At 42.5% G+C, this 25659-nt stretch overlaps 1 protein-coding gene across 2 annotated transcripts in view; it reads right to left on the bottom strand.

Annotated features, from left to right (window-relative positions):
- The window catches only part of PLEKHG5 (pleckstrin homology and RhoGEF domain containing G5), a 189548-nt gene that overhangs the window by 154134 nt on the left and 9755 nt on the right, over positions 1-25659 (bottom strand). The window contains exons 1-2 of one of the 2 annotated variants that reach the window (XM_069949000.1): positions 22696-22797; positions 17220-17296 (exon numbers count right to left, since the gene is read on the bottom strand). In XM_069949000.1, coding sequence (XP_069805101.1) covers positions 17220-17296; positions 22696-22699 — 81 coding nt within the window. In that variant the 5' untranslated portion in view covers positions 22700-22797. Of the gene's footprint in view, positions 1-17219; positions 17297-22695; positions 22798-25659 lie in introns of those variants that run through there. The other variant, XM_069948999.1, reaches the window with a different exon arrangement.

A 25659-nucleotide genomic window follows, 5' to 3' on the forward strand; every position in this document is an offset into this window, starting at 1 on the left:
ACGCTATAGGAGACACGCTATAAGAGACACGCTATAGGAGACACGCTATAGGAGACACGCTATAAGAGACACGCTATAAGAGACACGCTATAAGAGACACGCTATAGGAGACACGCTATAGGAGACACGCTATAAGAGACACGCTATAAGAGACACGCTATAAGAGACACGCTATAGGAGACACGCTATAGGAGACACGCTATAAGAGACACGCTATAGGAGACACGCTATAGGAGACACGCTATAAGAGACACGCTATAAGAGACACGCTATAAGAGACACGCTATAGGAGACACGCTATAGGAGACACGCTATAGGAGACACGCTATAAGAGACACGCTATAAGGGACACGCTATAAGAGACACGCTATAGGAGACACGCTATAGGAGACACGCTATAAGAGACACGCTATAGGAGACACGCTATAAGAGACATGCTATAGGAGACACACTATAAGGGACACGCTATAAGACACACTATAAGAGACACGCTATAAGAGACACGCTATAAGAGACACGCTATAAGAGACACGCTATAGGAGACACGCTATAGGAGACACGCTGTAAGAGACACGCTATAAGAGACACGCTATAAGAGACATACTATAAGAGACACGCTATAAGGGACACACTATAAGAGACACGCTATAAGAGACACGCTATAAGAGACACGCTATAGGAGACACGCTATAGGAGACACGCTATAAGAGACACGCTATAGGAGACACGCTATAAGAGACACGCTATAAGAGACACGCTATAGGAGACACGCTATAAGAGACACGCTATAGGAGACACGCTATAAGAGACACGCTATAAGAGACACGCTATAAGAGACACGCTATAAGAGACACGCTATAGGAGACACACTATAAGAGACACGCTATAAGAGACACGCTATAAGGGACACACTATAAGAGACACGCTGTAAGAGACACGCTATAAGAGACACACTATAAGAGACACACTATAAGAGACACACTATAAGAGACACACTATAAGAGACACGCTGTAAGAGACACGCTATAAGAGACACGCTGTAAGAGACACACAATAGGAGACACACTATAAGAGACACGCAATAAGAGACACGCAATAAGAGACACGCTATAGGAGACACGCTGTAAGAGACACACTATAAGAGACACACTATAAGAGACACGCTATAAGAGACATCCCTTCATCCTCGGCGTCTCCTGTACAATAGGATTCGTCTAACCTGCTGATAGTTCCCCTTTAAGATAAGGCAGATTAACAGCAGCAGATCAGACGTACTCACTGCATATGGCCAACCATATCATCTCCAGGGACACCTGCACACTTTCCATGCACATCCTCCTCCAGCTGAGACTCTTCCTCCTCCTTGTCAGCACATTGGGGCAGATCGGCTCTGCGCACCCAGGAGAAGAGTGTAGTAAGTAAATTAATCTCATAGAGGTGGCTGATCGGCCTAATCCATAATCACTGAGCCAGGACGAGTCTCTAAGTCCCAACCCTTATCCCACTGCTGTCAGAAGCGAGCCGTGTCACACACAAATCTGCGGAGTAACCCCTCGCTGCCCGCGCCCAACCTGCGTCCTCAGGAAGCCTCTGGGGCCATCTTCTCTATAACAGACTCTATCTGCCCCAGATGTCATAACCTAAAATAGTATAACATGAATTTATTAAAGGGGTATTCCGCTCAGGTAAAATATATGTTTAATCATCCCTCCTCCTGAAGACTAACAATTCCTTCCATACTTATTATCTTTTCTGTCTCCTTCCCCCAGTTCTCAGCTGCTGCTTTCTGCTGAAGACACAGAAAACTGTGTGTGTGTTTTTTTTTCTTTTTCCCCCTCCTGAGACAGCTGATGTAAACAAGCCCCTTGCCGGCTGTTTCTGCATTGTGTACTGCTGGAGAGGACAAATTGCTGGTGACCTCACTGTGATTAACCCTTCTGGCATCACACAGTGCAGAAACAGCTGGCCATGGATTTGTTTACATCAGCCATCTAGGAAGGGAGGGGGGAGGAGGGGGAGACGGAGAGAAAAGCTCACACTCAGTTTTCTGTGTCTTCAGCAGAAAGCAGCAGCTGAGAACTGGGGGAAGGGGACAGAAAAGATAATAAGTATGGAAGGAATTGTCAGTCTCAAGGAGGGGGGATGATTCAACATGTATTTTACCTTAGCAGAATATCCCTTTAAGACTTATACGTCAAAATTAGGTCAATCACACACATTAGATAACAGTCGACCTAAGATGTCAGCTCCATATGTGGCGCCCACTAGAAGGATGATGATTTTCTATTGAGGAGGCTATGAAGGTTGTCTGACTGTGATGCATAGACTTGAAAGACTTTACTTGTTGTCTGGTATATTTTCATATAGTCCACAATGTGATGGCAGGAGAGTCCTTGTACTGCTCATTGCCTCTTTTGGCTTCTTCTTACTTGTCTGGTATATTTTCATTCTGTATTGCAGGGTGCATAGCAAAATATGGATGTGACGTGTGAGTCCACAATGTGATGGCAGGAGAGTCCTTGTACAGCTCATTGCCTCTTCTGGCTGCACAATTCTCCCTCTCAGAACAGGATTGTAGAGATGAAATCGCCGTCAGCTGGGGCTGGAGATGTTCTTAGGTAAAACCTCCTGAGATGCCACACAATGCCGCCATACCCGCCACTGACCCAGAGCGGACGCAGGATAGACTTTAGCAGCCGGGACTGGATGTGGATTCTGTATCAGTAACAGGACGTAGTGGTCCCGACTAGGCCGAGGTCTCCTCTCCTCACATGGCCCAGCAGGAGACAGGATAGATGCTCACACTTCTCTGGATGGGAATCATCCGGACCTCTGCAAGGAGAGAGGGTTGGACTTGGGAGACTCCGCCACTTCAGAACATTCTAGTAGCTTCTAGCTATAGCCAATCAGAGGGAAGGTCATGTGACCAAACTTCTATCCATCCTTTACATGTGATCCACCACAGATGGCAGTACAGAGAAATATGTCACTCTTGCACATCCTAATACTACAGTATAAGCTAAAACACTGTCATCTACGTTGTAGTATCTATGGTGGTCTCCTGACGCTCTCCTCCTCATGGTAGATGATGGGGAAGACATTTGGCCATGTTGGATTTCAACCATCTGATCCTTTTGTTCTTGGGTAGAAAAGCCAACACCTGAAGTATATGGCAGGAGCTTTGTCTCTCTCCCCACAATCCAAGTACACGCACGCTCAGCCAAGAAGATCAGGCAGGTGTATGTGGAGATCAGGAGATGTTGCCGTCATTCAAACAAAATCTCTAACACTGTTGTATTAGGTGTTGAGGCTGCTATAGGGCCCTTAGATTTGGGGTCCATCCCTGTGCAGGACGGTGGGGTGGGGGGCAGCACCCTAGTGGGGTCTCTGTTTCCAAATATCAATGAGTTAAAGGCCATTTCCCCAGCAGAATCTCGTCGACTCGGAGAAGTCTTGGTTACATGTAGCAGAGCCAAGAACTGACTGCGGGGACAAATACAACCCGATCAGCAGGAGGCGCCGTGGGCAGAAGGCAGAGCGCGGCCGTGTAAACATATGCTAACTATGTTATATAATACCGCAGCTCCTTCCGGAAATCACATCCACCTTATTATTTTTTGCTTTTTATAAAAAAAAATTTAATTATTTTCATCTATATTTTCCCTGTAATACAATCAGATCCACAATCTGACATAAGGTACGGCTTCCTCTCTGGATGCCGGAGGAGAATTCCCAATTATCTGACCACCGATAAGACGGAGAAGAATATTGGATGGAGAACATGGAGTCACGCTGTGCACCCCCTCCATGGTACAGACCCAAGATACATTCAGTATTCTGACCCTGGCTGCTGCTACATACCAGACAATGGATCAGTCTGTCTGCTGCAAACTTACTGATCCCTATCATTTTCTTGCACTGGGATGAGATTAGTAAAACAGCACCACACAAGGCCACAGGCGGCATCTGGTACTGCAGCTCAGCCCAGTTCAGGTGCATGCAAAGCCAGGCAAAGCCTGTGAGTGCGAGTGGCGCTGTTTTGTTCATAATGTCAGGCAATACTTTAAGTCCATTGCTTTTCTTATCACCTATGCTTGAAATACATTCCACAGTTTTTCAGGCGCAAATGCAAAGAATCCTTCCCAGACAAAGTGCATCCCTTATTTTGTTTGCCTTTCTTGTAGCACATTCAAACCCTATTCAGCTTTCCTATATGCTTTAGAAACCTGGCGGCCAATAATCTCCTTTGGGAACAAAAGGATCAGAAAGTTAAGGCCCTATTACATGGAACGATTATCGGCCGTATTCTACAGATATCGGCCGTCACGGCCAATAATCGTCCTGTATAATAGAAGGCATCGATCAGCTGACATTGTTATCATTGCTGTTGCTTGTGTTTCAACATGTTGAAAGACAAACGACTATGATAGCAGCGATCTGCTGCCATTGCCCCGCGGAACAGGAGCGGCGGCAGCAGACCGCCGCTATCCTCTATGGGCTGCCTGGACAATCTAGTGATCACCCGGGCAGCCCCCCTGCAGCTTCCCGCCAACTCCCCTGCACTTACCCGCTCGCGTATAATAGCGCCGGCAGAGAGATGGGAACGAAGAGCACCTCTATGGCCCCTTGTGTAATAGGGGCTTTATTATTATGTACAAGACTATAACTACTATAATACTGCTCCTATATACAGGAATATAACTACTATAATACTGCTCCTATATACAGGGATATACTACTATAATACTGCCCCTATATACAGAGATATAACTACTATAATACTGCTCCTATATACAGGAATATAACTACTATAATACTGCACCTATATATACAGGAATATAACAACTATAATACTGCTCCTATATACAGGAATATAACTACTATAATACTGCTCCTATATACAAGAATATAACTACTATAATACTGCTCCTATATACAGGAATATAACTACTATAATACTGCACCTATATATACAGGAATATAACAACTATAATACTGCTCCTATATACAGGAATATAACTACTATAATACTGCTCCTATATACAAGAATATAACTACTATAATACTGCTCCTATATACAGGAATATATATACTATAATACTGCTCCTATATACAGGGATATAACTACTATAATACTGCTCCTATATACAGGAATATAACTACTATAATACTGCTCCTATATACAGGGATATAACTACTATAATACTGCCCCCTATATACAGGGATATAACTACTATAATACTGCCCCCTATACACAGGGATATAACTACTATAATACTGCTCCTATATACAGGAATATATATACTATAATACTGCTCCTATATACAGGAATATAACTACTATAATACTGCTCCTATATACAGGAATATACTACTATAATACTGCCCCTATATACAGGAATATAACTACTATAATACTGCTCCCTATATACAAGAACATAACTACTATAATACTGCTCCTATATACAGGAATATAACTGCTATAATACTGCTCCTATATACAGGGATATAACTACTATAATACTGCCCCTATATACAGGGATATAACTACTATAATACTGCTCCTATATACAGCAATATAACTACTATAATACTGCCCCCTATATACAGGAATATATATACTATAATACTGCTCCTATATACAGGGATATAACTACTATAATACTGCTCCTATATACAGGAATATATATACACTATAATACTGCTCCTATATACAGGAATATAACTACTATAATACTGCTCCTATATACAGGGATATAACTACTATAATACTGCCCCCTATATACAGGGATATAACTACTATAATACTGCCCCCTATATACAGGAATATAACTACTATAATACTGCCCCTATATACACGAATATAACTACTATAATACTGTCTCCTATATACAGGAATATAACTACTATAATACTGCTCCTATATACAGGAAAATAACCACTATAATACTGCTCCTATATACAGGAATATAACTACTATAATACTGCTCCTATATACAGGAATATAACTGCTATAATACTGCCTCCTATATACAGGAATATAACTATAATACTGCCCCCTATATACAGGGATATAAGTACTATAATACTGCCCCCTATATACAGGAATATAACTACTATAATACTGCTCCTATATACAGGAATATAACTACTATAATACTGCCCCCTATATACAGGGATATAACTACTATAATACTGCTCCTATATACAGGGATATAACTACTATAATACTGCTCCTATATACAGGAATATAGCTACTATAATACTGCTCCTATATACAGGAATATAACTACTATAATACTGCTCCTATATACAGGGATATAACTACTATAATACTGCCCCCTATATACAGGAATATAACTACTATAATACTGCTCCTATATACAGGAATATAACTACTATAATACTGCTCCTATATACAGGAATATAACTACTATAATACTGCCCCTATATACAGGAATATAACTACTATAATACTGCTCCCTATATACAGGAATATAACTACTATAATACTGCTCCTATATACAGGAATATAACTACTATAATACTGCTCCTATATACAGGAATATAACTACTATAATACTGCCCCTATATACAGGAATATAACTACTATAATACTGCTCCCTATATACAGGAATATAACTACTATAATACTGCTCCTATATACAGGAATATAACTACTATAATACTGCTCCTATATACAGGAATATAACTACTATAATACTGCTCCTATATACAGGAATATAACTACTATAATACTGCTCCTATATACAGGAATATACTACTATAATACTGCTCCTATATACAGGAATATAACTACTATAATACTGCTCCCTATATACAGGAATATAACTACTATAATACTGCTCCTATATACAGGAATATAACTACTATAATACTGCTCCTATATACAAGAATATAACTACTATAATACTGCTCCTATATACAGGGATATAACTACTATAATACTGCTCCTATATACAGGAATATACTACTATAATACTGCTCCTATATACAGGAATATAACTACTATAATACTGCTCCCTATATACAGGAATATAACTACTATAATCAGCACAAGCCATTGAGGAAGTAAAGACCAGCGGCACTCACCGGGTTAATGCAGTTGTGATGATTTATTGATACGATGTCATCTTGCAGATAAGCTCAGGGCAGGGGGGGACAGGTCCAGAGGTGCTGTGCACCGTGGCGACGGCCGTTTCGCGGGCTAACTTTCCCGCTTCGTCTTTCCCGCTTCGGCTAGACGAAGCGGGAAAGTTAGCCCGCGAAACGGCCGTCGCCACGGTGCACAGCACCTCTGGACCTGTCTCCCCCTGCCCTGAGCTTATCTGCAAGATGACATCGTATCAATAAATCATCACAACTGCATTAACCCGGTGAGTGCCGCTGGTCTTTACTTCCTCAATGGCTTGTGCTGATTAAATGAATTGCTTTCTCATTTACGCTGAGCACCACTGTAATGCATGAATGTCACTGAGATTACTCAGCCAACGAAGACTACAACGCTCCTCATCTCACAAAGACACTTAATCTGATAACATAAACAGCTCCACACAAATCACGGGTCACTGATAGTGCCAACACATCTATTTGCTTGTGCATATAACTACTATAATACTGCCCCTATATACAGGAATATAACTACTATAATACTGCTCCTATATACAAGAATCTACATCTGGGGAATTTCCACAGCTATTGGATTCAGATATCTGTACATACAGGTCTGGAGAAGAGTGACCACTAGTAACTGATAGCGGTAATCTTATTACATATATTGTTCTGTATTTGTTTTAGGTTTATACATCTATTAGGATTTCTTCATCTGTAGAGACAGTTGTCGGCTGCTCTTCTTACCATCTAATCCTGGTTTTACCATTGCCACACTGCCATCTAGTGGTAACTAAAAGCAAACCAGTCTCAGTTGCTGCTCCTGTGTGAGGCTCTGCTGGCTGGTAGTTCCTGTATACTGCATTATATATTAAACATATGCTTGATAACGGTCTTGAGAGAAGACAGAAATGTTGCATCTTCTAGATAGATAGATAGATAGATAGATAGATAGATAGATAGATAGATAGATAGATAGGAGATAGATAGATAGATAGGAGATAGATAGGAGATAGATAGATAGATAGATAGATAGATAGATAGATAGATAGATAGGAGATAGATAGATAGATAGGAGATAGATAGATAGATAGATAGATAGATAGATAGGAGATAGATAGATAGATAGATAGATGATAGATAGATAGATAGATGATAGATAGATAGATAGATAGATAGATAGATAGATAGATAGATAGATAGATAGATAGATAGATAGATGATAGATAATAGATAGGAGATAGATAATAGATAGATAGGAGATCGATCGATAGATAGATAGATAGATAGGAGATAGATAGATAGATAGATAGGAGATAGATAGATAGATAGATAGATAGATAGATAGGAGATAGATAGATAGATAGATAGATAGATAGATAGATAGATAGATAGATAGATAGATAGATAGGAGATAGATAGATAGATAGATAGATAGATAGATAGATAGATAGATAGGATAGATAGGAGATAGATAGATAGGAGATAGGAGATAGATAGGAGATAGATAGATAGGATAGGAGATAGATAGGAGATAGATAGATAGATAGATAGATAGATAGATAGATAGGAGATAGATAGATAGATAGGATAGATAGGAGATAGATAGATAGATAGATAGATAGGAGATAGATAGGAGATAGATAGATAGATAGATAGGAGATAGATAGATAGATAGATAGATAGATAGATAGATAGATAGATAGGAGATAGATAGATAGATAGATAGATAGATAGATAGATAGATAGATAGGATGTAGGATATGAAGCCACCTTCCACCTCACTGAACCCTTTCAGCCCATTCTGCTCCCTTAGAATAGTACTGTAATGCTCGGCTCTGCTTCATCAGTAATTACGGAGCGCGCAGCAGATGTAGTGGAGGAGGCAGAGCGATCACACTTGTCACCACAGATGGTTATCTGATAAAAAATTGATCACTACTTGTATGAAGTCACCGCAGCGCTGCTGAAATGCATTATGTAAGTGGCATCAAGGCGAGAACAAACCCGTTATATAATGTATCCCTCCGACACTTAAAGGGGCCCTCTGCTTCCACAGAGTCTTATATATGATGGGGTCTGATTAATATGTCTGCTTGTTGTCAGTAAATGGAAACATTCAGAGGATGGAAACCTGCACAGACTAAAGTCTTATCACAGCTGGTACTTTGTTACAGCTGAATCCAGTGTGAACAAGCCTCTGATACACTGTAACAAATCCAAGAGCACAGAGCATAGCGGTACTATCACATGGTTACACTGACCCCGCTGAAAGGTCACTGCTGAGACCCCCCTCCCTGGTATACAGATATCAGGTGGGGTCACTGTGTACATACATTACATTACTGATCCTGAGTTACATCCTGTATTATACTCCAGAGCTGCACTCACTATTCTGCTGGTGGGGTCACTGTGTACATACATTACATTACTGATCCTGAGTTACTGATCCTGTATTATACTCCAGAGCCGCACTCACTATTCTGCTGGTGGGGTCACTGTGTACATACATTACATTACTGATCCTGTACTAGTCTGCGGTTATATCCAGTATTATACTCCAGAGCTGCGCTCCCTGCCCCCTCTATAGTCTCCGTTCCCTGTACATGATATACGGAGTCTGCAGGATGTTTGGTCACACATGTATATGGCGCCTTACTATTATGTCTTTGTCGTTCCTTTTGTTTTTATACAGTTTAACCCCTCAGCTTTGTCTGCTGATCATCTCTGCTGATCGTCGTCTCCTGTGTGTGTCATCCGCTGCGGTCTTGTATAAGATTCCGCCATCTCTCTCGGCATGAATACAGCGTATACTATTATTATTACTATATCTGTGTGGCTGTAAGACGAGCCCAGTGTTTATAGAGCAGGTTTATATTATCCTGTGAGGAGATGATGGGGCGGTGGGTGGCGTGAGGACAGACCGCCATGTTAGTATTAGGGTCGTAACGCTTCTGTTCCAGGCTTCTCTGCTCTATGTTAAAGGGGCAGTAACCTATAAAATGTATCCAGCCTAGTTGTAAGAAATAATCTATGTCTGAGCAAATCCCCATAGAAAACTTCTCCTGCTCTGGACAGTTCCTGACATGGACAGAGGTGGCAGCAGAGAGCACTGTGTCAGACTGGAGAGAATACACCACTTCCTGCAGGACCTACAGCAGCTGATAAGTACTGGAAGACTGGAGATTTTTAAATAGTAAAACAGTAATTTATAACTCTGTATAACGTTCTGAAATCAGTTGATTGAAAAAACAATCTCTTTTCACTGGAGTACCCCTTTAGGTTTGGGGTACTTTATACTGCCACCTACTGGTGGACATAGGCAAAATGTTTCCAATGAAGGGATAGCTAGTTGTGTATAAGCCGCCAGCCACCTGGCGCCCAGGCAGCCGCCCAGGCAGCCGCTTTCTCACCTGTATCTGAAGGATCCGCTGCTTCATCTCTCATAGTGAGATCTCTGTGGCTGCAGGGGCCGAGCATCGCAACGTCCTCTCAACTTCCAACTAGTATCTGGGACTAATAGTTCACAGCTATCACATCTCCAATCAGACCTGCATCCTGTGGTAGGAAACTACAGCTCAGCCACATGACAAGTAACTCTGCCCAGAGGGGGGAGCGGGGGGATTCATCCTGTATCATCACAGCAGCAACTACTGGGGACACTTACTGTACGGCACTATTAGATGAGCACTACACTGTAATATTATCTACTGTTATCAGACACTATATAGAAGTATGATTTATGCACCATATGGGGCTACAATTTTCCTATTACACAGACTGGGCCCAGCCCGTCATCCAACCTATTCCTTGGCCGTGGAGATGGACGTTCTCCTACGCAACAAATAAGCCGTATCTATAATCTGCTTTCCATATCAGGCATGGTGACAAGAATAAGATGTTCTACACAACTCTATAAGGTGCCATAGACCACCAGAGACCACCCAGCACCACGGGGTCCTCCACTGTGGCTATAATGGCGCACACTGATAGTGAGAGCTCAGACCAGGGTGACCCCAATGCCACAAATCTAAGAAAGATCCAGAGACCCTTCTTCTGTGCTAAGTGGAAGAGAAAACAATTATTGGACCCCCAACCTGTACATAGACCCCCCATCTTGCACATAGACCCCCCATTATATACATAGACCCCATCCTGTACATAGACCCCCATCCTGTACATAGACCCCCATCCTGTACATAGATCCCCATCCTGTACATAGACCCCCATCCTATACATAGACCCCCATCCTATACATAGACCCCCATCCTGTACAAAGACCCCCCATCCTGTACATAGACCCCCATCTTGTACATAGACCCCCCATTATATACATAGACCCCATCCTGTACATAGACCCCCAACCTGTACATAGATCCCCATCCTATACATAGACCCCCATCCTGTACATAGATCCCCATCCTGTACATAGACCCCCATCCTATACATAGACCCCATCCTGTACATAGACCCCCATCCTGTACATAGACCCCCATCCTGTACATAGACCCCCATCTTGTACATAGATCCCCATCCTGTACATAGACCCCACCCTATACATAGACCCCCCATCCTATACATAGACCCCCCATCCTGTACATAGACCCCCATCCTATACATAGACCCCCCATCCTGTACATAGACCCCCCAACCTTTACATAGACCCCCCCATTATATACATAGACCCCCATCCTGTACATAGACCCCCCCATCCTATACATAGACCCCCCATCCTGTACATAGACCCCCATCCTATACATAGACCCCCCCATCCTGTACATAGACCTCCATCCTATACATAGACCCCCATCCTATACATAGATCCCCCTTATATACATAGACCCCCCATCCTATACATAGATCCCCCTTATATACATAGACCCCCCATCCTGTACATAGACCCCCCAATCCTATACATAGATCCCCATCCTGTACATAGATCCCCCTTATATACATAGACCCCCCATCCTGTACATAGACCCCCCAATCCTATACATAGACCCCCATCCTGTACATAGACCCCCAATCCTATACATAGACCCCCATCCTGTACATAGACCCCCCCATCCTGTACATAGACCCCCCAATCCTATACATAGACCCCCATCCTGTACATAGACCCCCCCATCCTGTACATAGACCCCCAATCCTATACATAGACCCCATCCTGTACATAGACCCCCATCCTGTACATAGACCCCCAATCCTATACATAGACCCCCCAATCCTATACATAGACCCCCATCCTGTACATAGACCCCCATCCTGTACATAGACCCCCAACATGGTGGATCAGAACCAGAATGGATTGTCTAGTTTATGTGGTTAACAATGGGGAAAAGTTCCCGTTGACCATTTGGACCAGTATGTCCTATGTGTGGTCAGCTATAGGATGAGGGGATTGTGGGGACCGGGGGTCATCCTCTTCGTGCATACATGGTGACCACAATGGACGCCCACGATGAGATCCCGGTATAATAATACTGAGGTAGTAATAATATAATACCACAGAGCAGTGTCCTGTCTCCTACCTTGTCACCGTTGTCTTCCATGTTGCAGACAGACATGGGCCGTCTGAGGTTTTGCTGTTTTTACTATTCAGAAGAGGCGGCGGTGGTGGTGGCGTATGATCCCTGGTGAGATAACCGGCCCTAAATCCACTAAGCTCCACAATAAGAGACAAGTGGATTAGGCCGAGTCCTTGTCACTTCTGGTAAATTCAGATCCCACATCCCGGTAATCTAGGTGGTCAGCCAATTACAGCGCTGCCTGTCACCTGACCACGGGGGCAGAAGGGGCCTCCTCGCTTTACATTTTTCTTTTACCTTTTTCCAATAATAATGTGGAGGCTACAACTACTGAGCCCCAGTATGTAAGATTCCTCACAGGGCGCTCCAGGGTCTCCGTGGTGGTTTTTTATATCAGTGATGTCACCAATGTGTTCCATCACTACTATATAACATCACTATTCTAGGGCAGGACTATTGCATGACATCATTGCTGTGTGACATCACTGGTTTGTGACATCATTGATGTGTGACATCACTGCTATATGAGATCATTCTGTGTGACATCACTACTGTGTAGAATAACTTCTGTGACATTACAACTGTCAGTTATGGCTATGTGACATCACTGCTACATGAGACCACCGTTGTGTGATATCACTACTACATGAGACCACCGTTGTGTGACATCACTGCTACATGAGACCACCGTTGTGTGATATCACTACTACATGAGACCACCGTTGTGTGATATCACTACTACATGAGATCACTGCTGTGTGACATCACTACTATATGCGATCACTGTTGTGTGACATCACTACTATATGCGATCACTGTTGTGTGACATCACTACTATATGAGATCACTGATGTGTGACATCACTGCTATATGCGACCACCGTTGTGTGACATCACTACTATATGCGACCACTGTTGTGTGACATCACTACTATATGCGACCACTGTTGTGTGACATCACTGCTATATGCAACCACTGTTGTGTGACATCACTACTATATGCGACCACTGTTGTGTGACATCACTGCTATATGCGATCACTGTTGTGTGACATCACTACTACATGAGACCACCGTTGTGTGACATCACTGCTACATGAGACCACCGTTGTGTGATATCACTACTATATGCGACCACTGTTGTGTGATATCACTACTACATGAGACCACCGTTGTGTGATATCACTACTACATGAGATCACTGCTGTGTGACATCACTACTATATGTGATCACTGTTGTGTGACATCACTACTATATGCGATCACTGTTGTGTGACATCACTACTATATGAGATCACTGATGTGTGACATCACTGCTATATGCGACCACCGTTGTGTGACATCACTACTATATGCGACCACTGTTGTGTGACATCACTACTATATGCGACCACTGTTGTGTGACATCACTGCTATATGCAACCACTGTTGTGTGACATCACTACTATATGCGACCACTGTTGTGTGACATCACTGCTATATGCGATCACTGTTGTGTGACATCACTACTACATGAGACCACCGTTGTGTGACATCACTGCTACATGAGACCACCGTTGTGTGATATCACTACTATATGCGACCACTGTTGTGTGATATCACTACTACATGAGATCACGGATGTGTGACATCACTGCTATATGCGACCACCGTTGTGTGACATCACTACTATATGCGACCACTGTTGTGTGACATCACTGCTATATGCGATCACTGTTGTGTGACATCACTACTATATGCGATCACTGTTGTGTGACATCACTACTATATGCGATCACTGTTGTGTGACATCACTACTATATGCGATCACTGTTGTGTGACATCACTGCTATATGCGACCACTGTTGTGTGACATCACTACTATATGCGACCACTGTTGTGTGACATCACTACTATATGCGACCACTGTTGTGTGACATCACTACTATATGCGACCACTGTTGTGTGACATCACTGCTATATGCGACCACTGTTGTGTGACATCACTACTATATGCGATCACTGTTGTGTGACATCACTACTATATGCGATCACTGTTGTGTGACATCACTACTATATGCGATCACTGTTGTGTGACATCACTACTATATGCGACCACTGTTGTGTGACATCACTACTATATGCGATCACTGTTGTGTGACATCACTACTATATGCGATCACTGTTGTGTGACATCACTACTATATGCGACCACTGTTGTGTGACATCACTACTATATGCGACCACTGTTGTGTGACATCACTGCTATATGCGATCACTGTTGTGTGACATCACCGCAATATATGCGACCACTGTTGTGTGACATCACTACTATATGCGACCACTGTTGTGTGACATCACTACTGTTATATTATACATTGATTCATATATAAATGGGGGTGGGGGTCCCCTTGACTGTTACACCCCTCCGACCTCAAACCTTGGTCAGAGGAGCAGTTACCATAGCAACCAATCACATTCCAGCTTTCATTTTCAAGCTGACTGGTTGCCATGGTAACTGCTCCGCTGCCGGTTTGTTCCTATGGACATTTATAATACAGTATATAGATAGATAGGAGATAGATAGATAGGAGATAGACAGATAGATAGATAGATAGGAGATAGATAGATAGATAGGAGATAGATAGATAGATAGATAGATAGGAGATAGATAGGAGATAGATAGATAGATAGATAGGAGATAGACAGATAGATAGATAGATAGATAGATAGATAGATAGATAGATAGGAGATAGACAGATAGATAGATAGATAGATAGATAGATAGATAGATAGGAGATAGATAGATAGGAGATAGATAGATAGATAGATAGATAGATAGATAGATAGATAGATTGATAGGAGATAGATAGATAGATAGATAGATAGATAGATAGATAGATAGATAGGAGATACATAGATAGATAGATAGATAGGAGATAGATAGATAGATAGGAGATAGATAGATAGATAGATAGGAGATAGATAGATAGATAGATATTAGATAGATAGATAGATAGGAGATAGATAGATAGATAGATAGATAGGAGATAGATAGATAGATAGATAGATAGATAGGAGATAGATAGATAGATAGATAGATAGATAGATAGATAGATAGATAGATAGGAGATAGATAGATAGGAGATAGATAGATAGGAGATAGATAGATAGATAGATAGATAGATAGATAGATAGATAGATAGATAGGAGATAGATAGATAGGAGATAGATAGATAGGAGATAGATAGATAGATAGATAGATAGGAGATAGATAGATAGGAGATAGATAGATAGGAGATAGATAGATAGATAGATAGATAGATAGATAGATAGATAGGAGATAGATAGATAGGAGATAGATAGATAGATAGATAGATAGATAGATAGATAGATAGATAGATAGGAGATAGATAGATAGGAGATAGATAGATAGGAGATAGATAGATAGATAGATAGATAGATAGATAGGAGATAGATAGATAGATAGATAGATAGATAGATAGATAGATAGGAGATAGATAGATAGATAGATAGATAGATAGATAGATAGGAGATAGATAGATAGATAGATAGATAGATAGATAGATAGATAGATAGGAGATAGATAGATAGATGGATAGATAGATAGATAGATAGATAGATAGGAGATAGATAGATAGATAGATAGATAGATAGATAGATAGATAGATAGATAGATAGATAGGACATAGATAGGAGATAGATAGATAGATAGAAGATAGATAGGAGATAGATAGGAGATAGATAGATAGATAGATAGATAGATAGATAGATAGGAGATAGATAGATAGATAGGAGATAGATGATAGATAGATAGATAGGAGATAGATAGATAGATAGATAGATAGATAGATAGATAGATAGGAGATAGATAGTAGATAGATAGATAGATAGATAGATAGATAGATAGATAATAGATAGATAGATAGATAGATAGATAGATAGATAGATAGATAGATAGGAGATAGATGATAGATAGATAGGAGATAGATAGATAGGAGATAGATAGATAGGAGATAGATAGATAGGAGATAGATAGGAGATAGATAGGAGATAGATAGATAGATAGATAGATAGATAGATAGATAGATAGATAGGAGATAGATAGATAGATAGATAGGAGATAGGTAGATAGATAGATAGATAGATAGATAGATAGATAGATAGATAGATAGGTGGTGATGATACTGCGGCCTCTCGTCATCCATGTTGCGGCCCGATACTCAGACCCCTGAAGGTCCCGGTGATAATACCCGCAGGGGCCTGAGGAGATACAGACGGTAATATCCGGCCTCGGCGGGATCACTGATCATAATTTTCGCTCATTTTCAAACAGGAAGAAATCTGCATGTGGCTGACGCTGAGCCAGACGCCGACTCCAGGCCGCAACCACATTTGCATCTCGTTTTCAATTCAGGGATTTCCCAGCAAAATCATCTGGGTGACATACAAAGCGACTGTGAGCGTCACCTGTGCAACCACACACCTGGGCTGCTGGAGAACTACAACTCCCAGAAGCAGACTGGACTTTGTACAGACTTATCACACACATTGGGCACCTACCTTGGTCGCTCGTCTTTTATCGATACAGTCAGAATTATCACAGATCAGGACTTTATCTTCGGTCGCTGCCCGCTCATCTACAAGACATAAAGGCGACAGTTCTGAGGATGGGAACAAGGATGACAGCAGAGCCCTCAGATTCCGACACCATTGTGTCAGGAGAGTGACGTCACTAGTGTGTGACATCACTACTCAGCGTGACATCACTACCGTGTAAGATCACCTCTGTGACATCACTACTCAGCGTGACATCACTACCGTGTATTATCACCTCTGTGACATCACTACCGTGTAAGATCACCACTGTGACATCACTACTATGCAAGATCACCTCTGTGACATCACTACCATGTAATATCACCTGTGACATCACTACCATGTAATATCACCTGTGACATCACTACCATGTAAGATCACCTCTGTGACATCACTACCATGTAAGATCACCACCGTGACATCACTACCATGTAAGATCACCTCTGTGACATCACTACCATGTAAGATCACCACCGTGACATCACTACCATGTAAGATCACCTCTGTGACATCACTACCGTGTAATATCACCTGTGACATCACTACCTTGTAAGATCACCTCTGTGACATCACTACCATGTAAGATCACCTCTGTGACATCACTACCGTGTAATATCACCTGTGACATCACTACCATGTAAGATCACCGCCGTGACATCACTACCATGTAAGATCACCACCGTGACATCACTACCATGTAAGATCACCACCATGACATCACTACCATGTAAGATCACCATTGTGACATCACTACCATGTAAGATCACCACCGTGACATCACTACCATGTAAGATCACCACCGTGACATCACTACCATGTAAGATCACCATTTTGACATCACTACCATGTAAGATCACCTCTGTGACATCACTACCATGTAAGATCACCACCGTGACATCACTACCATGTAAGATCACCACCGTGACATCACTACCATGTAAGATCACCACCGTGACATCACTACCATGTAAGATCACCACCGTGACATCACTACCATGTAAGATCACCACCGTGACATCACTACCGTGTAATATCACCTGTGACATCACTACCATGTAATATCACCTGTGACATCACTACCATGTAATATCACCTGTGACATCACTACCATGTAATATCACCTGTGACATCACTACCATGTAAGATCACTACTCTGTGACATCACTACTCTGAGTGACACCAGCAGTATGTAATATAATAGTTGTGTAGTAATACGACCACTGCTAATGCTAATATTAATTTTCTATGACATCATCAGTGTGTAACATAACTTCTATGAAGCATCACTATTTTGTGGCATCTCTATTCTGCAATGACTTATAGCTACGTGTGACATCACAACTATATGATATCCTGGACGGGTAACATCACTACTGTGTAATCCTGCTGTGTGATGTCACTGCTGGCTGGCACCACTATTCTGTGGCATCACTTCTCTGTAACTTATGGATAGGTGACATCACTACTCTATTACATTACTAAGGTGCAGCCACAATATTCTCGCACTCATTCACCTCTTGAAGTTGTGCACAGGTCTCTTGTAGACTCTCACACAGACATCACTCTGCTTCCCCGAGGATCAATGTAAGGATATAACACAAAGGGACCAGCATGGGCCAGACAGCAAGCGCAGATGATAAGTATAAAGTGCAAAGATCGTACCAGTGTGGCTACAGACAACACTAGACTGCAGCGCGCAACCATATAAAGAGAATTTATTATAAGCATCGCATCTCAGGCATTACTGCTGTGTGACATCATTACTCTGATACTGCTGTGTGACATCATTACTCTGATATGGCTGTGTGACATCATTACTCTGATATAGCCGTGTGACATCATTACTCTGATACTGCTGTGTGACATCATTACTCTGATATGGCTGTGTGACATCATTACTCTGATATAGCCGTGTGACATCATTACTCTGATACTGCTGTGTGACATCATTACTCTGATATAGCTGTGTGACATCATTACTCTGATATAGCTGTGTGACATCATTACTCTGATATAGCCGTGTGACATCATTACTCTGATACTGCTGTGTGACATCATTACTCTGATATAGCTGTGTGACATCATTACTCTGATATAGCCGTGTGACAACATTACTCTGATACTGCTGTGTGACATCATTACTCTGATATAGCCGTGTGACACCATTACTCTGATATAGCCGTGTGACATCATTACTCTGATATAGCCGTGTGACATCATTACTCTGATACTTCTGTGTGACATCATTACTCTGATATAGCCGTGTGACACCATTACTCTGATATAGCTGTGTGACATCATTACTCTGATATAGCTGTGTGACATCATTACTCTGAGATAGCTGTGTGACATCATTACTCGGAGATAGCTGTGTGACATCATTACTCTGATATAGCCGTTGCACCAAATTCACAAACACATTTCCCCACCAGGGGGGTCTAATTCTCCATAACATAGAGGGATTTCATATACACAGAGCTTGTTGTTTTGTTTCATACTATAATTATAGGGGGTCTAATTACTATATAGGAGCACACAGGGGTCTAATTACTATATAGGAGCACACAGGGGTCTAATTACTATATAGGAGCACAGGGGTCTAATTACTATATAGGAGCACACAGGGGTCTAATTACTATATAGGAGCACAGGGGTCTAATTACTATATAGGAGCACACGGGGGTCTAATTACTATATAGGAGCACACGGGGGTCTAATTACTATATAGGAGCACACGGGGGTCTAATTACTATATAGGAGCACAGGGGTCTAATTACTATATAGGAGCACACGGGGGTCTAATTACTATATAGGAGCACACGGGGGTCTAATTACTATATAGGAGCACACAGGGGTCTAATTACTATATAGGAGCACACGGGGGTCTAATTACTATATAGGAGCACAGGGGTCTAATTACTATATAGGAGCACACAGGGGGCCTAATTACTATATATATAGGAGCACACAGGGGGTCTAATTACTATATAGGAGCACACAAGGGGGTCTAATTATTATATAGGAGCACACAAGGGGGCCTAATTACTATATATATAGGAGGACACAGGGGGCCTAATTACTATATATATAGGAGCACACAGGGGGCCTAATTACTATATATATAGGAGCACACAGGGGGCCTAATTATATATATAGGAGCACACAGGGGGCCTAATTACTATATAGGAGCACATGGGGGTCTAATTATGATATATATAGGAGCACACAGGGGGGCCTAATTACTATATAGAAGCACACAGGGGGTCTAATTACTATATAGGAGCACACAAGGGGGCCTAATTACTATATATAGGAGCACACAGGGGGCCTAATTACTATATATATAGGAGCACACAGGGGGTCTAATTACTATATAGGAGCACACAAGGGGGTCTAATTATTATATAGGAGCACACAAGGGGGCCTAATTACTATATATATAGGAGCACACAGGGGGTCTAATTACTATATAGGAGCACACAAGGGGGTCTAATTATTATATAGGAGCACACAAGGGGGCCTAATTACTATATAGGAGCACACAGGGGGCCTAATTACTATATAGGAGCACACGGGGTCTAATTACTATATAGGAGCACACAGGGGTCTAATTACTATATAGGATCACACAGGGGTCTAATTACTATATATAGGAGCACACAGGGGGGCCTAATTACTATATAGGCGCACACAGGGGGTCTAAGTACTATATATAGGAGCACACAGGGGGGCCTAATTACTATATATAGGAGCACACAGGGGACCTAATTACTATATATAGGAGCACACAGGGGGGCCTAATTACTATATATATAGGAGCACACAGGGGGGCCTAATTACTATATAGGAGCACACAGGGGGCCTAATTACTATATATAGGAGCACACAGGGGACCTAATTACTATATATAGGAGCACACAGGGGGGCCTAATTACTATATATATAGGAGCACACAGGGGGCCTAATTACTATATAGGAGCACACGGGGGGGGGGCTAATTACTATATAGGAGCACACAGGGGGGCCTAATTACTATATAGGAGCACACGGGGTCTAATTACTACATAGAAGCACACAGGGGGCCTAATTACTATATAGGAGCACAGGGGGGTCTAAATACTATATAGGAGCACACAGGGGGCCTAATTACTATATAGGAGCACACGGGGGTCTAATTACTATATAGGAGGAAGAAGTAAATCAGCCGTAACGGGCTTTAGGACCATGTGGGGTCCCGGCTTGGATAGGGCGCAGATGTTCAGTAGACCACAGATTGAAGCGGTTATCTCATGGAAAGGGTATTTATTAGAATCACGACGCGTTTCGGCCGCCAAGTATAAGGTGGCCTTTCTCAAGTTGTACCAGGTGAGTGCAACACTTTCCCTCCCCTGTGTTTGCTACTCTGGTTATCTTTTACTGCACCAGGAGGCGCCCCCACCTCTCCCCCTCTTCTCCCCTCTCTACTATATAGGAGCACACAGGGGGCCTAATTACTATATAGGAGCTCACGGGGGTCTAATTACTATATAGGAGCACACGGGGGTCTAATTACTATATAGGAGCACACAGGGGTCTAATTACTATATAGGAGCACACAGGGGGCCTAATTACTATATAGGATCACATGGGGGTCTAATTACTATATAGGAGCACACAGGGGGTCTAATTATTATATAGGAGCACACAGGTGGCCTAATTATTATATAGGATCACAAGGGGGTTTAATTACTATATAAGAGCACAGAGGGGGTCTAATTACTATATAGGAGCACACGGGGTCTAATTACTACATAGGAGCTCAGAGGGGGCCTAACTACTTTATTGGAGCACAGAGGGAGCCTAACTACTATATAGGAGCCCACAGGGTCTAAATACTATATGGAAGCACAGAGGGGGCCTAACTACCATATGAGAGCCGAAAAGGGAGCTCAACTACTATACGGGAGCACAGAGGTGGCCTAACTATATTGCTCCAACATACACAGCAACACAGGCCCCGGAAATGCACAACAAGTCAGGGGAAACGTCACAAAAACAGCAACAAAATATTGTTTTTTAACTATAAAAACTCATTTTTGGTGCTTTTTTTGTGTACAATGCCATGTGTGACACTGACCTAAAGGTAATAGAGGAGAACATAAAAGAAGACAATATACCTTAAAAAAAGCAGTGGTGTCCAACCCGTGGCTACTAGGCTTTTGTAAAACCACAACTCCCAGCAAGCGGAAGGCTGAGGAGCTAAGGAGCCACAGGTCAGACACCACTGCCCTAAATCTGCAACATTAACCATAAATTCTATGTCTGCATAAAGGTATAGTAAAAGCCAAAAGCATACCACCACCACCAGCGACCTGTCAGCACTCGGCCTAATGCAGGAATCTTTCGAGTGTTTTTCCCCGGGTGACGGGTGAATGTGTGTCGCCGGGATTGTATCACTCACCCATTTAGCGTCAGGCTTGTAATTTCTGCTCTAGATCTGCGGTCGTCACAGCAGCAGCAGCAGCAGCGATTCGCACCCGGCAGGGCTGGAATCCTCCGTCTGGAGAGATGCAGACTGACTGCAATGTGTGTTTATCTCTCCCTGAGCCTGAGAAAAATGGAGCTAGGAAGCCGCCTGGACTCTCCGCTCATCGCCGTCCGCACTCAATGGATTTACATAGTAAAAAAATATATATACATAACAATAATAATTCTAATAAATAAAAATAGGATAAAAATAAATAAAAAGAGAAAAAATAAGTCTAACTGATCTAAAATTAAATAAAAAAATCACAAAAAAACATTAGTTTCTAGTAGGGATCAATAGATTGTGAGCAGTATAAGAGGAGCGGGCGACGCACGGGAGCGGAGATGGGAGTCCGTCCCGGGAGTGAGTCACTGTGCCTGCTCGATATCATTAATGTACGCTCCTCCGTCTACATAAACATTACAGACGCCGCGCCATTGTTCACACGGCGGAAGAGAATATCCGGAAGAGACCAGGCCTGAAATATAGGGGGAGCGGTAACTGAGAATTAAAGGGGTTTTCCAAGTTATTTTGACATACCTTTAATAAACTGGTCTTGCTAAATACTTAAAGGGGCGCTCTGGGAATGGTGGCAGAAAGTTATATAGATTTGTAATAATCCTCTAATTAAAAATCTCAAGTCTTCCAGTACTTATCAGCTGCTGTATGTCCTGTAGGAAGTGGTGTATTCTCTCCAGTCTGACACAGTGCTCTCTGCTGCCACCTCTGTCCATATCAGGAACTGTCCAGAGCAGCAGCAAATCCCCATAGAAAACCTCTCCTGCTCTGGACAGTTCCTGACATTGACAGAGGTGGCAGCAGAGAGCACTGTGTCAGGCTGGAAAGAATACACCACATTCTGCAGGACATACAGCAGCTGATAAGTACTAGAAGACTAAAGTTGTAGTGGAGATTTCAAGAGTTTTTATAATAAAAGTGCATCCTCTTGGTCACATCCGTGTATCCGTCTATAATACACAGATGACACTCCGCATGCTGCCACCATTACAGACTACGCAAGTCGATTAACCGCACCGCAATCTGGACCGTATAATGGAATGTCCTATTTTTTATGGCCACATGCCATGGCATCCATGGTTATCTACATAAACCCATAGACTTGAATGGGTCCACATACTGTAGACAGGAATCATATATGTGATCGGGGTCTGAGGGTTCAGATCACTAGCGATCAGGAGAACAAGCGGGGAGAGAGCGCTGAATGAGCACTTGGCTGACACCCTGACTCACAGTGTCATCTCCCTGATGGATCAAAACTATTGCTAAGTCTCTATGACTCTATGGCAGCTGAACATGGATTATACACATACACACACATCATACACATACACACACATCATACACATATACACATCATACACATACACACATCATACACACATAAACATCATACACATACACACACATCATACACATATACACATCATACACATACACACACATCATACACATACACATATACACATCATACACATACACATATACACATTATACACTTATACACACAACATACACACGTCATATACATACACACATCATACACATACACATATACACATTATACACTTATACACACCATACACACATTATACACATACACACATCATACACAGATAGAAACAAATGCACATTACATAGGTAAACACATACATACAGCTTATATATTAGTGCTGGTAACCTGTTTACATGCATGTTACACAAATATGCACAATACACACATCATAGACAGGAAATGAACATTACATATATGCATAGATGTTACACACACATGCACAATACACACACACACACACACACACAGTGTTACCTATTGTACAGGAAAGCACCAGGGAGGGTTCACATACTGTGAGGCCTGCAGCTCCAGCTGCTCCATGTCCGCACTGTGCTGCAGCCTCTCACCCTTTCCCTGGGTCCCGACTGCCAGCAGCAGCACATAGAGCAGAGGAGGCGCCTAAGAGGAGGAGGTGGGAGAGGGGCAGGGGGAGAGGAGGGGGGCTGTGCTGCTTCTCTGCTCCATATTACATGCTGCTGCCTGTCACTCTGGTCACTCCCTGCCTCTGTACAATACAGGTTACTATATAGAGGCAATTGGTGACCAGGATGACAGGAGTGTGCAGCAGTGCTGGGGAATGAATGTCAGTCCTGGAGCTGCTAAACAGTGAGGGCCGCCGTCTCCTGCTCAGGGCGCATGAGGGGGAGGGCCTACTGGGGGATTTCCCGGCTCCCCGGTGGGCCAGTTCGAGCCTAGCCAGGGCACACAAGTGCTTGGGTCCTCCCTTCAGCTTTAAGTGGCAGGCAGGGCTCAGAGAGGCAGGCGCCATTGACCTGGCAGCCCTACCTGTCACTCAAAGCTGAAGGGAGCAGAGAAGCAAACGAAGTGGGGAGAGACATTGCAGTCCCGGGCACCCCGGTTCCCTGGCCACGCCTTTTTGACTCTTTTAGATGGGCAATCAAAGCTATCTTTTTTGCATTGCAGCCACAGACATGAACTATAAATAACCTATCACTCTCTATGTAACACAGCTCTGTAACTGTGCCCGCCAGATTAGGAAAACATAGCTGCTTTCTTCCAGAAACAGCGCCACGTCTGTCCTCAGTTTGTGTGTGGTATTGCAGCTTCATTTCACTGACATGAATGTAGCAGAGATGTAATACCATGCACAACCTGAGGACAAGGGTGGCGCCATTCTGGAAGAAATAAGCTTAATTTTCTAATTATGGGCCTTTGATCCATGATGGGGAGGGAGGGGTATGCTTACTGATGATCAAAGGAAGAATTTAAAATAAAGAGGGGTCAATAAATGCAGGTATACCCGGAGCGGGCCCTGGGCACTGTATATGACATTCATAGACACTCCTTTATACAGGCACAATAGG

The sequence above is a fragment of the Dendropsophus ebraccatus genome, chromosome 12, assembly GCF_027789765.1.
Source record: "Dendropsophus ebraccatus isolate aDenEbr1 chromosome 12, aDenEbr1.pat, whole genome shotgun sequence".
Classification (NCBI taxonomy): domain Eukaryota; kingdom Metazoa; phylum Chordata; class Amphibia; order Anura; family Hylidae; genus Dendropsophus; species Dendropsophus ebraccatus.